This window comes from Lasiosphaeria miniovina (genome assembly GCF_030549165.1).
Source record: "Lasiosphaeria miniovina strain SMH2392-1A chromosome Unknown B0T26scaffold_7, whole genome shotgun sequence".
NCBI classification, from domain to species: Eukaryota; Fungi; Ascomycota; class Sordariomycetes; order Sordariales; family Lasiosphaeriaceae; genus Lasiosphaeria; species Lasiosphaeria miniovina.
In genome coordinates, this window is record NW_026848226.1 from 3,860,565 (window position 1) to 3,877,417 (window position 16,853).

General features: G+C 53.7%; 4 protein-coding genes across 4 annotated transcripts; 2 read left to right on the forward strand and 2 right to left on the reverse strand.

Moving 5' to 3' along the window:
* The first annotated feature begins 818 nt into the window (after positions 1-818).
* On the forward strand, positions 819-2,885 carry B0T26DRAFT_483193 (uncharacterized protein). The gene is made up of 3 exons (XM_060435289.1): positions 819-1,242; positions 1,919-2,183; positions 2,381-2,885. Exons 1-3 carry the CDS (start codon positions 974-976, stop codon positions 2,672-2,674), a joined length of 828 nt encoding a protein of 275 aa, XP_060292140.1. The 5' UTR covers positions 819-973; the 3' UTR covers positions 2,675-2,885.
* A 655-nt stretch (positions 2,886-3,540) lies between these two features.
* On the reverse strand, positions 3,541-4,201 carry B0T26DRAFT_876066 (uncharacterized protein; the record flags this gene model as incomplete). Its single annotated transcript, XM_060448079.1, has 2 exons — positions 3,541-4,033; positions 4,175-4,201. The coding sequence occupies 2 exons, from the start codon at positions 4,199-4,201 to the stop codon at positions 3,617-3,619; spliced, it is 444 nt and encodes a 147-aa protein (XP_060292141.1). The 3' UTR covers positions 3,541-3,616.
* Positions 4,202-7,785: 3,584 nt separating this feature from the next.
* B0T26DRAFT_728949 (uncharacterized protein) lies at positions 7,786-9,884 on the forward strand. The gene has a single exon (XM_060442929.1). It carries the CDS (start codon positions 8,168-8,170, stop codon positions 9,539-9,541), a length of 1,374 nt encoding a protein of 457 aa, XP_060292142.1. The 5' UTR covers positions 7,786-8,167; the 3' UTR covers positions 9,542-9,884.
* Positions 9,885-15,668: 5,784 nt separating this feature from the next.
* B0T26DRAFT_756444 (uncharacterized protein) lies at positions 15,669-16,298 on the reverse strand (the record flags this gene model as incomplete). Its single annotated transcript, XM_060446099.1, has 3 exons — positions 15,669-15,722; positions 15,793-16,156; positions 16,189-16,298. The coding sequence occupies 3 exons, from the start codon at positions 16,296-16,298 to the stop codon at positions 15,669-15,671; spliced, it is 528 nt and encodes a 175-aa protein (XP_060292143.1).
* Between the last annotated feature and the right edge of the window lie 555 nt (positions 16,299-16,853).

Below are 16,853 nucleotides of genomic sequence, written 5' to 3' on the forward strand. Positions count from 1 at the left end.
GTAATAAGATGTTATTGAACTACGTGCTTGATAGGCCTGTAATACAGCACCTATCAAGGTGCTACAGTTAGCTCAGTACTGTTACGGCACGGCCGAACTGAGGTCCGTGGTGCCGCAACCATGCGCCAGCTACAACCCCCCCACTCCGCCCAATCGGGACTAGCGCACTTGCCCCGCACATTACCACAAAACCGCAGCCTACAGAGCTTGCAGGCTTCTTCTTTTCCTTTTCCTTTCTTTAGCTTAGTTACTTTACGAATACAGTCATTCCTTACTTGCAGCATTGCCTCTCGTTTATGCCTGCCTTCACAGTACGACAGGATCACAGTTTTTGTACTGGAGAGACCTAGACGCGTAAACAAAGCGATGTCCGAACGCGAAACTTCCCGATCCCATAACCGGCGAAAAGCGGATAATCGATAAGAAATGCTCTAATCTAGATCGGGTTAAGTGGAGTAACACCACAACATCCGAGCGCCGCTTTCCAAAAATTGTCAAGGAAGCAGAGTCAAGACACAGCGAGGGACTGTTCAAGTCTCTAGTTTGGGAGATAGAGTACAAGCAATCAACGATGCAGCACCACCCCCCTCTAGCCGATGCCCTTTTAGCGTGACACCAGCAGGTCGAACAACTGCTACCAAAAGGCGCGAAGCTAGTCGACATAGACTCCCCGCCGTTCTCTGCATCTACCGCGACGGCAAAAGCGATGCTACACCTTCGGGCCGTACACGTCCCCGGCCCAGCGACAGCGCCTCCCGCAACGAATGCCTTCTAGGTCGGCTCAAAGGCGGCCCGCGCTGTGGATGATGCCAGCCTGGCCACGGCCCAGGACATACTTGGGTGGCGCTGGACGCGTCCTGTGAGTCATCAATTCCCTCAAGCGCCGCCGCAGACACCGCATGGCAAGTAGACGCGCCTTGAGAACGCGCCCCCGCAGCCCAAACAATCTGCATCAGCGTAGCCCGACGAGCAGATGACGGCACCACACCATCTCTTCTGTACCATGGTTTCCAATATCAGATATCGCCAGCCCACCTCAAAACCCGACGACACAGAAGCATACACATTCGGCCACGCCCTCGGGCCTTTTGGCCAGCCCCAGATTAAATACTGCTATATGGACAACAGTCTCAATCCTCAAATACCACCCCCGAAGCTCAAGCTCGGTCCTGCAGGTCCGCGTCGCGGCCTCGCTCTATTCCAAGAGCAGACAGCCACTAGACCAAGTCATCTTTTTACCGCGTAAGTAGCTCATTCCGTATATATTAGCCCTGGTTCACGAATCTCGCGAGTATAGACTCGAAGATATACCGCATTTCAGTCAGCCGCCCTTGATCCCTAATACCACTCGCAGCCCGTATCTCAACTCGCCGCTTCCACAACGAATTCGCCAGCGAACGCCAGCCCCCGACACAACAGCGACGGGAACCGATGAGAGCTTACATGATAACCATCCTGCGCCGGAAGGTCCCCGCTCAAGGTCCGAAAGCATTATGGTCGAGTTACTCGTCGACTTCATCAATACCCTCGTTCTTTCGTCCTTCAACCCGTCCAAGTTCCCCGCATATACATCATCAAGCCACCAGCGCTAATACACATTTGGACCCGGTTGTGGCGCCAAACAACCCCCAAACGGGTCCTTCAACGCAAGAATTGACGGCTACATTGAGCGGCTAGAACACTACTCTCTTAGATCACCGGCGTCAGTCTGGGTTATCCATGAAGTCAAACAAGAGAAAAGAGGACGGGCAGGGCCGCAGCTGAAGCGCTAAGAGACATGTGAGTTCGTAGCCTAGGCTTATGAAACTCGAGACGAGCTTCGCAGTGAGTTGTCCAGGACCCAGTACGCTTTTTACTTTTCATATGGCCTTCAGGCTTCAGCGTACTTCTAGTCAGTTCACACGTTGTGTTCCCGCAGATCACCGGTATGGCTACTTCCAGTAGCTCTCGATGAGACCGAGTTCTGGTTTCAGCTGGCTCGCGTAACTGCCGACTGGCTCGAGTACATCAGCGACCAAACATCCCCCGTCCTACCCTGGGACAACAATACCAATACTTCACTGCTCCTTCCCCTCTGTCCTGACTGCTTCTTGCAGATCTACGAGTATGGGCCATTTGACACGTACAACCAACTACATCTTAAGACGGTTGCCATCGCCATCGTCTCCCTAGTCGTCCATGAAGTAGGTTGTACGGAGATACCCAGAGTATAATAATGCTGTCCGGCAAGTAGACTTAGGTTCTTAAGATATAAGGGATCCGACTGGGACCCCACTCGGACACGACCCCAGAGCTTTCGTCTCACCGAAATAGGTGAAGCGAGTGAGCAGACCTACTGTTTTTTGGTCAAAGTATTCACCAACAGTGTCTACGGGTGTAGATAGGCAATTCCGGCGATTTCTCGAACGCTCTAGCGTGGGATTCCATCCCGGCTCCCTGGCCTTTTCGTTCCTTGTACCCAACATCAAAGGGCTCGCGTTCCCTTCCGCACCATTTGAAGCGCCCGCTTTGTACAGAACCTCGCCGCGCCATGCCCTCGCCCGCTTGCCCCACAACTTGTCTCGCCGCCGTTGGGGACCAGGAATTGGGGTTTACGCCCAGCCCTCTTCGAGACCCATTTCTCGTCCCTTGCGCCAAGTTTTGGTCCCGAAGAGCCGCTAGGCGGGTGCCTTAGCCCGCCCCTTAGCCGCGTGTAACGCCGAGCGCCCTATGGCCCCAAGCCGCAGCTGCGGCCCCGCAACCTCTCACTTCGAGCTCCTCAACTCCGCTCTCGACCTTCCCTCGATGGCATTGAACTCGCCTCGCTCTCGCCAGTGCTGAGGGTGACGGGCCGGGCCCAACCAGCAAAAGCTTTGAACAACGGCACGCGTAAGGTTGCGCACAGGAACAAGAAGGGGAGGACAGGAAGCGTAGCAGGAAGGATTGGAGGAAGACAGGGACCGCGGCGTCAAGGGATCGCCCTACCCCTGACGTCACCGCTAGAGAGGCTCAGAATATTCCCGAGAGCGATCGCCTCCGCACCGAGGCAAGCCCACCACCCATCCCAAACACAGCTGCGCCGTTTTACCTGGACACAGGCCCGCCGCCCACAACCCTCAACGACTTGTTAAGCAAGGCTGGAGTTGCGGGCTGCAACCGTGGTCATGGGGCAGCATTACACGGGAACTATCAGAAACACGGCACTCTAGATAGTGTGAATTGATGGGGTTGTAAATACTACTTGTGTGAACTCTGTTCTGTGATATTTCTTCCTCTTTCACTCCGCTGCTAATATATCGCAACTGATACCTCGCAAGCCTATTCATGAGCTAATGTAGGATCCTTCTGGGCGGTCGGGCTTCCTTGGAGACGTTGGGCGTGTAGTGGACTCTGACTGCAAGCTCCCATCCGGAGACAATGCCCGCATGAAGCTCTGTCTACCACAGTCTCCGGGCGTACTGCCACGTTGACTGCAGAGGGTCCCCGGATCCCGGTATGCACATAGTCAAGATACTGCTGGTGGGCTAATGGGCCTCGTAGAGCCTCATCGGAAATAGAAGTCCATGGATGACGAGACCACGCCCTTTGAAGTCCACCTTGAATCCCGCCTATTAGCTCAACGTCTTAAATCAGTCGTTTATTCTTCGTCAGAGCTCCCGTCGTCCGCATCCGAGTCCGAGACACCTCCGACCCTAGCAGACTCGATGAGCGGGTCAAGGCTACCTGGAAGATGGAGGCCCTCCCCCTCCTGCACAGCAAATAGGTGGTGATCTTTGCGTAGAGGCCACCCCTGGCACACGTACCCCATGGGGGTGTGGGTGATGTTTTGCCCTTTGCGGCGTAGCGCCAGCCACTCGAAGAGGAAGCCTGCGGGATTCACGGACAAGGCGGCGCCGTCCGGGCTCTCCATATATCTCCTGAGAGCGGTACATTCGTCGAAGCCGGCGTACAGACGGCCGGCGAAGATATCGAGTTCCATCCGGAGCCGCTCCCGCCACTGCTGCTGCTCCTCCCCAGACGCTTGGTGGCTTGTAGCAGCAGGTATCGGGGGCAGCTAGACGAGGTAAGGTAGTGAATGTGATCGCTTACCAGTGTAGGTGTCAGGTGAGATCAGGTAGCATATAAGCTCGCCACCTCTTATCTCTGTTTCTTATTGGCATTCTTCAACTTCAAGAACGATTAGTCCTAGCCTCACCCTACATTTTCCACCGGAATACTGCATGGTGTCAAATTGTGATACGGGTTTGGAAGAATCCAATCTCCGAATGTTTGTTAGCGGGAGACCCTGTAAGATGTGAAAGGGCTTAATACATTACGGCTCGCCCTTAAGGTTTTTCGCCGAGAGAGGCATCAGGCAAAAGCTATCGGAACCCCTATGGAATTATTGCAGAATCCTAGAGGCATAATTCTTCTCCAAAAATACCCAGGCCTGAGGTCAGGTATCAGAAGCCTTGACTTGGCCGGTGTATAACACGGAAAGACAATCAGGTGGGGAGAAAAATGATAGAAACCAGCTCTTTTGATTTTAACTATTCATGCATATACCGCGGTCGCCGACCAGCAGCGGGTATAATCCAAGCCCAAACACAGAGCTAACGCGGATGACTAGGAAACTATAAAGATTGTACCAGCCAATCTTGACCGCTTCTTGGTGTCCTTCCTCTGCTTCTGCTTTCGTCTCATTTTTTTGCCGCTGCCGCCGCTGCCGCCTTTGCCGCTTCGTCTTTCCGCCTCTGCTCGTTCCTTTCCTGTCTCTCGCGTTCCTTCTTATCTTTTGCGTCCTGTATCTTTTTGCGATCAGCCTCTTCCTGTTCTGCCTTCCTTTTCCTCTCCTCCTCGTCGCGAGCTTCCTTATTTGCTTTTTGCCTAGCTATCTCGGCCAATCTATCGTCCTGGTCGCAGCTCGCGCAACTTTTCCCCACCTGTTTGTACTCATTGTGCTTGTTGCATTTGGCGACATGGCCCTGTGTAACACAGCGACTGGAGGCAGGCTTCTGGCAACTCGGGCTATACGGGACGTGTTAATTCAATTCTTCTGAGAAGATAGCGCCTGGATATTGCCACTATTGTGGGCAGGAAAGTGATGGCTGGATTGCTTGCAGGAAAGAATCTAGCTATCCGGGCCACGGGGAAATATATATGTGAAGATGGTGGCCTGGAATATGAGTTGAAAAAAAAATGATTACCAGTGGTGGGCCATGATGACTTGAATGAGAAATTTCCGAAACGAATCTAGTAGGCTGGACTTGTGGGTGGACTTGAATGGATATTACTGGACTCTTGAATGTCTAGTGTACGGACAGCAGATCAAGGACGAGACGGACAGACCAGCTGGGAAAGGAAGAGATGATTCTGAAGAGGTATACTAGATACTAGAAGAATTGACGTGTGAAGCTTGAGTAGGTAGTGAGTGATGAGACATGTAGCCGGATGAGGGAGAGGGTGTCCTGTTTATATACAATGTCTCTCTTGCAGACGGCCGATGTCTTCTTCACAACACCCAATCCTCCCAGCGGATTGTGGGTTCCCCAACGGCAAGCCTTTCCCTGAAGCGGTCTGGTCTGACCGGTACACAGAGGCCAGTTGCCAGTTGGTTCTCGAACCGGGTCCCCAGCAACATGAAACCGGCGAGGCGAGAGCAAAACTCCGTCCCCGGGCAGCAAGGGGGCCAAAAACAGGTGCCCAAGAGTGTCTCGCTTGTCTTAATGATGTTTCTGGCTGAGTTGCCTCTGAAAAACTAAACTCTTGGCCTAACCGTCGGCTCGTGCGCTAATCACGGAAGGTGTTTAGCGTACGAGTCAAGGCCCAACGGTCACGGCGGTAGACCCTCCCTCTATACAAACTACGCCTTGGGCTGCGGCTTGGCTTCTTTCATATCATGATATCAATCCTCATCAGCCAGGTTCCACGACGGGCGAAGCAGCGGGCGGGTGACCACTAGACCGGATCTGGCCGTTTCATCTTCCGGCGAAGACGAAAATGTTGGTGGCACAAGTAGGTGTGTGGCAGTAACAGGACCAAGCGGGACTTGTCGACAGCAACCTTCTGGCAAGGTCATCTTCAGGCGTAGGCGAAGTGTTGGTTGTGCCGCGCCATCGGGCGACCTGAAATCAAATGGGGAATATTTGTGTCCGCGGAGAGCAGATTGAACCAACTACCTACCTTAGGTACCTTGGGTACCTTAGATACGAGGCGTAAGGTATATCCGCGCTCTGCTTCATAAAGTGGCACAATTGTTACACGTACACCCCAGCCCCTCAAAGTTCGTTGGATCGATACTTCAAGGCCCTGGCAGTTTGGGCTTGAGCCTTGATTACGTACGGTAAATATAATAACGTACGTATACTCCGCTAGGTAGACCGGAGAATTCAGGTAATGCTGCAAGACCCTTCAAAGATGCGCCGGATCGAGGGCTTTCTTTTGCTGTCTTAGTCGACTACGTACGACACTATTAGCAGCAGGGTGTGGCCAAAATGTGTTGGGGTGTTTGTACTTCCGTCCTCTTGGAAAACCAGCCACCAGGGCCAGGGATTAAAAGTCGACCAGATTTAGCGACGGACAGATGAAGAAAAACGGGGCGAAAATCGAATTGAGCGAATTAACAGCAAGATACCCCAGAGCCCAACTGGCGTTCAGCCGCTTACAAGGCACAGTTCCGCGTGTAAGCTTTCTGCCCGGCAACCCAGAGGCACGACGAAGATCAAGGCGAAGGTGTATGCAGTCCAATCCCCGAGCTTTTGCTAGCGGGGGACTTTCCAAGATCTGAAGGCCCCGGGCAGCACTGTAATTACGGCTCGACGTCAAGGTTTTTTCGCCGAGGGAGGTAATGGCCATTGGAATGATTGCCTCTTTTAGAATCCTAGAGGCCTATATCTCCTCTGATTCAAGCACATATCAAGACCATTTTCTAGCCGGTTTATTCACGATATCCTTTTGCTTCTTCCCAGGTACCACGCCAACAAGCATTCAGGGACCGGGGTATATAGGAGTGTACACCTCCGCGGGGCACAAAGGTAGTGCGATGTCCCTTATCACCGCTACGTCGGGAGCTTCCGATTTCCAAGCTGGAGGGGTATTGGCTCGCCGGAACGCTTGGCTAGCGCGTTAGTTGATGTAGCCGCCCAAGCGGGCAGGAGCGTGGATTGATTGGTGAGTGCTGGATCAGGGAGACGGCGAGCGATCCTTTGCGGCCAGATACCTGCCTGCTTAGTGGGGCAAAAACTATCATCTTGCATGTAACCGTTGGCCTGTGCATTTCTATGACCAACCACCCTTGCCCGTGTGCATTTCTATCCAACTACCCTCCAGGTCAGACTAACGGTTATGGCGGTGGTATGGTGGGTCGGCTTTCGTACCTACCCGCGGGTAGAGCAGGCTCCGACTCAATGCTATGTAGGTACTCATACGTACCGCCTCGGCCGGTTCGGAAGTTTTGAGCCCTGGGCAGCCGTGTGCCGCACCAGTCGACAACTCGAAATAAACATTTGTGGGAAGAGGATTAAACTCAGGTTAGGCACCTAACCAATCATACGCTGAATCTGAATTGGATGAGTGGATATAGTAAGCTCAGATCCGCAGAAGCTGTTCTCCATGTGTTCGATACCACCAAGGGTCCCGAAGTGGAGGTTAGGTAAGGTACCTTACCTAGGTATGTACCGACGCAGTACGGAGTAGCCCGCCGTCATTTGTTTGACACCCGCCCAGCCCTACCTGTGGCCTGTGCCCTCCAGGCGGGGCCCAGGTGGAACTCCACCCGACACTAGACCCCAAAGGCCGTCCGTGTTTCGAAGTCCTTACCACAGTACCCGGTCAACCTCCCTCACCTAAGGTAAGGTAGGGACGAAGCCAACAGCGACGGGAACTGGGCGGTACTGGCACGTAGGTACTGATCTAGGAGGCAAATAAGAACCGATCGGTTCCGCCGTCGTTGCAGCACTTTTTGCGCAAAACAATTCTTCCATGATTTAAGACGTCGTTGCCAGCCAACTCAACATTACGAAATAGACAAGTACATACCGACCTACCTCCATGCCTTAGGTACCTACCTACCTACCTAGCTACTACCTAGGTCCGTCTGCATTTCCACACTCCTGTGTTTTCCTACTGCATTTCCGTTCGCGGCATCTCTTCTCATCGTCAAGAAAATCTTGTTCCACGCTTTTCTACCTTGCACAGCCTGTGTTCCGTTATGGCTGCGAATTACTTTGATGCCGAGGAGGATGAGCTGGCGCCCTTTCGCCCGGTCCTCGCTGTCGTTCGAAAGAATGAAATTCCCCTAGAGGCCAAAAAGATCTGGAACAGCGCATATCCCGACCGTAGTCTGCTTCACTTACCCATTGTTCGACAGCCACATCATGGGTCCTACAACATCCTATTTGAAGTCCAATTCACCTTCAAAGACAAAAGGGAAGAAATATGGCTTCTCAAAATCCCCATCAACGGGATACCCAGTTATTGGGACACCCTTTGCACCAACGAGCTGGAATCAGAAGCTCGGACAATGCAGCTCATTCGCAATCGCACCACAATCCCCGTCCCCGAAGTCTTTGGATACGAAAAAACTTGCGACAACCCTCTCAAATGCCCGCACATCTGGCTCTCCTTCATCCCTGGCATTTCTTTGTACGACTTCTGGCATGCCGAGACCTCGGAAGCAAATCGCACCAGCCGCCGAACTCACGTGCTCAAGGGGGTGGCGTCAGCAATGGTTCAGTTGAGCAAGTTCTCGTATAACGAGGGCGGCCGATTGTTGTTTGACAGCAAGGGTCAGGTGAAACAGGTTGTTCACCGCCGTGAGCGGGACTCTGTCGAATCTGATGCGCGCCTGGACAAAGATAACTACATGCCTGCCTACCGCTCCAGTGGTCCTTACGGGAAAGCCAAGCAGTTTTATACCACTGCGCTCGACAGGTACAACCCTGGCACGGATTTCTTGCGTGGCCAAAAGCGACTTCTGGAGTTTTTCATCGACTGCGTGGACGAATTTTTTGCAGATTATCGTCAGTCCTTTGTCCTCGCCCACCCGGACTTCAGCTTGCAGAACTTCCTTGTCGACAAGTACGGAAACCTCACTGGTATTATCGATTGGGACGGTGTCGGCGCCTGGCCCAAGTCACTGGGCAACCTCAGCTACCCCGGCTGGCTGACTCGAGACTGGGATCCAGGTATGTACGGGTGCGACCCCGCCGGACAGCTCTTATATCACGAAGTCCCAGAGGATTCGCCACAGACGCTAGTTCATTGCCGCTACATCTATCAAACAGCCATCGTTGATGCCATTGTCGAGAACAATATGCAAAAGAACTACCGGAACCAGAACACAAGCGCTACACTCATAACCGAGAATCTTTACATCGCGGCCACACACCCGATGCGCAGCGGAAATATTCTGAAGAAAATCGTCGACGAGATAGCCAAGGTTGCCGAGGTACCTTATCCTTACAGTATGGAATTCCTTTACAGGGACCTATGCTACGGGTTTGCCGAAGGCAAACTACCTAATGAGGTGCTGGCTCCTGTAAAAGGGGGCTTTACGGCGTTGCTGCGGAGCACGGATTTGTAGAAGATGGCCAAAGTGATGACCCGCCAACGGTTTTGCCAGAAATTATGTCCTCCTTCGAAGCTATTTCGCGGCCTCTCCATGCCGATCAACCTAGATGAGAACACCTCGCCCCTTACGAATTCCCCATGCTAGCATCCCACACCCCGGCAGGCGCGCAGCAAGCATGTTGAGGCTGTCTCGAGCGCACCGTTTACCCCTCGAGGGAGCCCTCTGACTCGCGCTCAAAGTTATGCTGGGGGATGATGGCAGAATGTTATCTAGGCTGCGGATCGGTTGGGTCTTCCCCCCCCCTTGTAACACTAGACACCCGTACGAAATATAGAGAGATTTAACTTGCGTATCCATTGTTTCCGTTAACCACTTCTTCCTGCCACCTGAGGTTTAGCTTTTGACTTGGAACACGTGGCCCTGTCGTCAAATGTAAACTTCCAATCGGACCTTAGGGAGCAGAATGGCGAGCTAACGAGGGAAGGAGAGAAGTTAAAGAGTACAATAGTGGAAAGTTGCGAGTAGGTGCAGCTCTATTGGTGCAGCGAGCGCGCTGTGCCGCGTGAGCGGCGCGCCCTTTCCCGGATGCCAGCGACAGCCAGTTCTGGATTACATTACACTTGGAATACCGCCTTTTCCAACTTGCTAGGTCCAAATGCCTTTTTTAAAGAGGCCGCGCCCAAGAAATAACCTTGCGTGAAGCTAACGCCATGGTACAAAAAGGGGAAGGGGGTAAAAATGTTCTAGAATCTATATTGTCTCTGTGGCGCTAGCGCCATTTTCTCTCCGAGAACTTCTCGACAGGATGCAGGAGCATAATGTATGCATGCTATGTCCGTCTCAAGCCGATAGCTTCTTAGTTACCCTCGGCGATATTAGATCGGGGGAGTATCTATACTCCTTAGTCAGTGTTATTAACGCCGTAGGCATCTGCATACTTCTAAAGCGGCTACTATTTGGAGACACTAGCCCTTTGCCGGGGCTATGATAGAAGTGCCGTTCCTAGTCTTTATCTTTCTGGCTATCTTGACATATCTCTTTTATTATTAGCTATATCCCCTCGCCCGGCGTAACGCGGCCGGCGCTTTGCGATCGCTGGGTCGAAGACCGCTTGAGGGGTAGTTTAAGCTAGGAGTTGATATTGGCCTAGTTAGCGCCGTCGCCGTCGTCGTCTGGCTGCCAGCCGCCGAGGCCCTCGAAATTACGGTCTATGTCTACCGACGGCGTCAGGCTAGACTCGGTAATGAGGGGCGTTACTTCGTCTTCGTAGATAGGCGTAATAGTTCTAAGGGACGTTAGGCTTACTTAACTAGAGTAGCGGGAACGTGCTTGTATAGTAGCGCCGAAGTTATAGCTGCTCTTGCGGCGGTGGTGGTTAGGGCTACGGTGGCCGCCTAGGCCCAAATAGTGCTATTGGTATAGCTGGCTGGTACTGGACGGGAACGGCGATGCCGGGGCGGCGTACTATATCCGCTTCCGCTACCGACGCTGCCCGGGGGCGATACCGATATACGACGGCCGTCTCACGAGAAGCTGTGCTAATGCCCGTGGTTGCCCGTACAGGAAGCGGCACGAGATAGTAGAATACAGGGTCTGCTACGAGATACAAAATACTAAGGAATAAGCGTAGGGGCGATATCGAGATAGATAATAGCGATATGGAATATAAGGACCGAAAATACTAAAGCCGTCGTAATACCGGCGAATATAGCGAGAGGGATGGTGAATATGTAGAGAAACGGCACTACGAGGCCGTGGACAGGGTTAATGAGAGCCATAGCAAGATAGTTGTCGTTCGCGACCGCCGGTTTGGTGGGTGTCGGTCTCGTCAGGCACACCGTGGATATATGGATAGGGGATCCGAATGAGATGGAAGCGATTCCCAAATAGAAGACGGCTTTAGCACGTCACATGGTTGATCTGATGACTTCCTTTTCTTTCGCTCGGCGACGCGCTGTGAGTCCGAGAGGTGCAAAGTTTTGGGGGCAGCATTAGATAGAATGGAGTTGGAGCAGGGGAAGGGAAAGCGGCGATCCAAGCCGACATTCTTTCGGAAGAGCTCTATATATACCAAGTAGAGTTCGGCGCAAATAGGGGTTCAGTGTCGGTCTAGCTCTACGCTATCGAGGGCGAACAAAGGCCGGGACAAACCGTGGGTTTTGCGTGGGAAGGCCGTACTGTTTGACGCCCTCGCGTTGCTGTGGAAGGGACACGAAAAGGAGGTCATCTCGGAATGTAAGTAGAAGCTGGTTGTAGCTGGTGCTGAAGACTTCTCGTTAAGCGAGGAGGACAATAACGAGTTCGACGACGCGACCGAGGCTCCTAGAACCACAAGTGCGGTGGCAAGAAAGCCCTACTAGCCAAAGCCTTTCCCGCCACGGATATGTCTACACTCCTTCAACGGGGCGGCATAGATGCTGAGCTAGTATTTGAACTTGGCTATCTAGGCTAAGTTGTTCTTTTCCTTTTCCATAGGTGTCAATCTCTCTATTCCGGGAGTAGAGAGCAAGTTTGCCGACGTCGTTCGGGCTTTTCCGGATGACCAGCTACTTATCGAGAGCGATTTGTACACTGCTGGAGTTGTAATGGACCACTCCGAGCAGATATACTCAAGGGTTTGCAACGTCAAGGGGTATTCTGCGTGCACCACGACCCCGGCGAGTCGCGTCGCGCTGTTACGCCCTCGTGCGCAGAATGGCGCAGAATCAGATCAGAAGACATCATGTCGCTGATGTTCACAGTAAATTTGCAGTGGGGTGGGTTCACATGCGCATTTGCACGAACTCGTACTGTTGTCCTGTATCTGAGAAGACGGTTCTTCACGCCCTTCGCTGCCAGCACCGCCACTGCTCGACCATGAACGACTGGGCAGCAAACCAAGCCCAGCCGACCGCGGTTTTCAGCCCCGCTCCATAATAACAGCGCATGATGCTGCTCTTAGCTTCACCTCGTCGCTACCGTCGCAATAGCACCTTGTCTTCCCCGCAAGTATCCTCATCTCGAAGCTATGCCTACGAATGATAATCCGAAACCGCGGGAGTGGTTCAGGTCGTTCCGTAGGGGCCGTTGCGCTCGAGGACCTGAAGTATAATGGCTATACGCCACAGGACGGATTCGAGAAAGATGTGCCTGCTCACAAAGTGCGCAATGAATTGCTTCTCGGCATGGCATGCATGGAATTGTACCTATTAGCCTTAGTCGTACACATGTAGAGCTAGGCCATGTCCAGTGTAATCGCAGATTTAGCGCACCGCATCCGTCCATTCCTCTCCGCAATCTGGATGTTGGCTGCTGGGTCGTCCCTGTGCGCCCAGCTGCTTCGGCTAGAATCAATGCGGGTGCGTAGAGTTCTATGTCGGTGGTAGGGGCCTGAAAGCCCCGCGCAAAACCGAATTGCGGGAGCTTTTGCACCTCCAAGTGTCGCCTAAGGCGAAGGGTGCAATAGCGCCAACCCAGCGCTAGAGCGACTAAAATCTCTGTAGGTAGCGATCTATAGCAAATAATCCCAGTTTAACGCAGGTTACAGGGCCGACTTCAGATTAGCAAGCCTCAGGGAATAGAAATCCACTGTCTGAGCAGGTCCGTTCTACGGCTTGGAGACGGAGCGTGGCTCCGCCACGCTGGCATAGGCTCCCAGAGCAACCTCGATGTTTTCGTGGCGTCAGACGCTTAACAATTAGTTGCAGTTCTCAGCTTTCTGTCATCACGTTCCAACCCTTGCCAATGCACAGGCTGGCCATGTTCTCCAATTAGCGTGGCTGACCTCGGTTAGCGACCCACCCTGCAGGGCCAAGGGCGAGGTTATCAGTATAGAGAGAAACACAACTTCATCGTGCATTGTGACCAGAGTCCGCCTTCACGCAGTGCCCAGCACAACGAACGCAGAGAACCTCCCATTGGCGTCCGGTCTACGACGCGGCCCTCGCGATAACCCGCCGTGACGCGTTCCCAACGCAAGCGACGCTGCGACGATCCGTCCAGTCGAATACTCACGCCTCGACACTACTATCGGGTGAACCAGTGAGGGACATACTCGGGAGGCGCTTCCGTTGCGGAAGCTACTCAGCAGTGCCATTGGCGCAACGGCGCGTTCCACATCTCGACACCAATAATGCCTCCTTCTGAAGACGACCCTCTTCAGAACCTTATGAAGGTGGTCCTAGTAAGGACGTTGAACTCTAAAATAGAGGACGAACGCCAGGGTCAAGCCGAAAAGACTCTGCTACAGAAGATCTTAGAGAGCGGAGTCGTAAAAGAAAAGAAAGCAGAGCAGCTACAGTTTGAGCGAGCTGAGTTCCGAGGTGGGCAACCTCTCGGCTTAATAGACGCGAATGGTCGGAATCGGAAGAGAAAGCGCGGAACACCACAGAAACAAGGCAAGGACGATTTTGCGAGAGAACTAGAGTCTGCTGTAGAGAAGGCTTCAAGGTGTATTACTGAGCCTACCCGCCGCGGTCGCTAATGTCGCGGAGGACTCGATCTAACGCTCGTGTTATGTAGAGGCATAAGCGTTTGGGGCGGCTGTATGTGTTTGTAACTGCTCTTGTTCGTCCTCGTCTTGCTCTTCCTCATGACCTCGAAGGCTAGTCTGCTGAGTTGGAATCCACCGAATCTTTGTCGAGTGCTTGCTGAGTTTGGTGATTGTATGTTGGTCTTCAATTCCATCAGTGCGAGATCCGGTCGCAAAATGTTGTATCCTCAGACACCGGGAGCTGCTAGGTCTTCGACCAACCGGATACCCAGAGGTATGCAGTGACAGGCTGTCCCGCCCACTGCTGTGTGACAACGGTCGCCGCCGGTAGGCAGTGGGCTGTTCCTGTTGTCGGCGGCTCTGGCAAAGCTGGGACCTGCTTGGGTGTCCATAAGCGCGCGGTCAAGAAACCATGTCTTTGGAGACCAAACTTGGTACAAGAGACAAAAACCGGGTCTCGAAGCGAGCCGTACGCAACCCCAATTCCTGGTCTCCTATAGCATCGTGGAGCGAGACAGAGACAGAGTCTAGAGTGGCGGGCATAACGTTCGCATCGGGAGGGAGTGGACACCCGGTTCGATAATATCCAAGAGGCGATCTAGGGAGCGACCCTACAGGCTGTGGATTGGGACGGTCGACGAAGGCGGGAGTCGGAAGCGAGGAGCAAGATTGACTTAAGAACGACCTGTACAACGTAGCGGTTAGCTAAGTTAGTCATAAAACGTGTTAAAGCTGCTAAAGCCCACCTGGAAAGAGCTGGTGGTTTTGATCGCACGTGCTGGTGCGGAAGAGGTTGAACATGGTTCGACAGCAAAACATGAGTGCCCAAAAAGTCCGGCCATACCGCTTTCGCAATTCTGCCGTGACAGGGCTGTGCCAAGTCCTGCGTTCCTGTGATTACGTCGGACGCAGATCGCCTACGAGATCGCGGCGCAAGCAATTGGCAAGCCTTTTAAATGGACAGCTCGTTCGGCAGTGTCTCGCCGAACGAGCCGTCCGGCGTGATGGTCACAGCAGCAGCCGCGCTGTGCCGTTGTGACATAGGGGCGGGGTCTTCATGGTTGACAATGGATATTGGTAAAGGAATGGAGTTGATAACAGAGGTGCAGCGTCAGTTGGACCGGAAAAAAAAGCCGCAAAGTGGGATCCAGGCAGCGCGGGGTAGGCAAAGAGAATGCGGCGGAGGACTCGGAGGATTGCGGGGCATTGATTGTCTAGGTATTCGATAGAAGGCGCAATCAGCGCTGACCATCTAGCACGACAATACCCAGCGCAGTCGACACGTTCAACTCAACAAATATGCCTAGGCTGCCGCAAACAGTGAGTATGGGACACAGCATTGTAAGCTCTGTGGGCCCTACGCCCGCTAAAATTTGGGCCGAGCTTTTGTGTCAAGTTCACAGAACGCCGCTCGATTACGCCGCCCGCAAGGGCCATACAGATCTAACCAGTCTACTCTGTACCACCCCGGTATCGACGTGTGCTGGATCTACGCCAGCGACATCCCGACAGCGCGGATACGGTCGCTCAACGTGTCATATGCGGCCGCGACGCAGTGGCTATTCAACTTTATGTCTCTGCAAGACTTCGATAGGATGTGACGACGACTTCTTCAATTTCAGCGATGCTGCCCTTTCCCCCTGACGTCATGCATCAACCTCCACATCGTCATCCTGGCCTCTCGTCGCGGGCGTCGCAGACCAGACTCCAAGGGGAGGTTCCCTGCGTTCGTTGTGCCGGACACTACGTCTGATCGTGTATCCTCGTGATGTCGGGCTTTGTCAAAATGTACGATGAACTCGTCGTTGCTGGCGCTTATGAGTGTCGTGAGGTCGGTCGGAGACCGGTGTGTGACCCAGACGAGCTGCTTGTGGACGTGCCATGTCTTGAGTACGACGGCGCGCGTGCCGCCGCCTACGCCAAAGATCTGTATCTTTCCCGAGTCCTCGCCGGCGACAAGGACACGGCCGTCGGGGCGGATGTCACCACTGTAGGTATCGCTGTCGAAGCGGCCGATGGTTTTGAGGGGCTCACGCTTGCGGACCGAGAAAAGCTCGACGCGCGGGTCTGACGTGACGGCGAATAGGTCGTTGGCCTTGGCGGGGGCCACGAGCGAGTGCGAGGCGGTAGCGGCACCGGGGCCGAGGGCGGGGAAGCTAATGCGCGAATGGGCCATGCCGCCGTCGACGTGTGCGACTTTTGGCTCTTGAAGGAGCGCCAGTATCGCTGCTCGGCCGTGATCGGGCTCGGGCCGGGCACCAGCTTCAATTGCGCCAGCGGGAGCACCAGGGCGGCCATTGCGGCGGTTAGGGCGAGTGTCTGGTCGTTGATTCGACTGTGCTGCTAGCGGGGTTTCGTCGTCGAGTTGTAGTCGGTCGAATGCGATGGTTTCCAAGTTCTAGGCGTACGGCGGTATTTCTAGCGTCTACACTCTTTGACTCGTTACGTGTTTTTTGTGTGCTATAGGCGGCAAAGAGCTAGGGGATTTTGAAGTGACTCCCGCCCTCTCGTCTCCCGCTGTAATTTGTAACGGATTGGCCGACCGCTACGGAGTACCCGGTAGCGCTCTTTATTCGGTGGTCATGGTGGATCCCACTAACCAAGACCGCGACACCCCTGGCAGCAGAAGAAACAGTGCACCCTCAGCTCGCGCAGCCCTGGGCCGTGTCCATTGTTTAGGTCACAGGGGTCGTCGTCGAGAGCCCAGCCCGACCGCTGCAATCCGCACACCACAACGATTGCTTTCTCGCCACCAATGCACCTGGCAATTACCGCAAAGGACGTAAAGGGAGTCTTTGTCCAACCCCCGCCAGCTCTGCCCCCCTGCAGCCCAGATTCTCGGCTCGCCGTGTT

Coding starts and splice junctions, on each gene's coding strand:
- B0T26DRAFT_483193 (XM_060435289.1), top strand. CDS start 974: ATGACGGCACCACACCATCTCTTCTGTACCATGGTTTCCAATATCAGA. Junction 1,243..1,918: donor CCAAGTCATCTTTTTACCGC/GTAAGTAGCTCA, acceptor GTGTTCCCGCAG/ATCACCGGTATGGCTACTTC. Junction 2,184..2,380: donor TCTCCCTAGTCGTCCATGAA/GTAGGTTGTACG, acceptor CTACGGGTGTAG/ATAGGCAATTCCGGCGATTT.
- B0T26DRAFT_728949 (XM_060442929.1), top strand. CDS start 8,168: ATGGCTGCGAATTACTTTGATGCCGAGGAGGATGAGCTGGCGCCCTTT.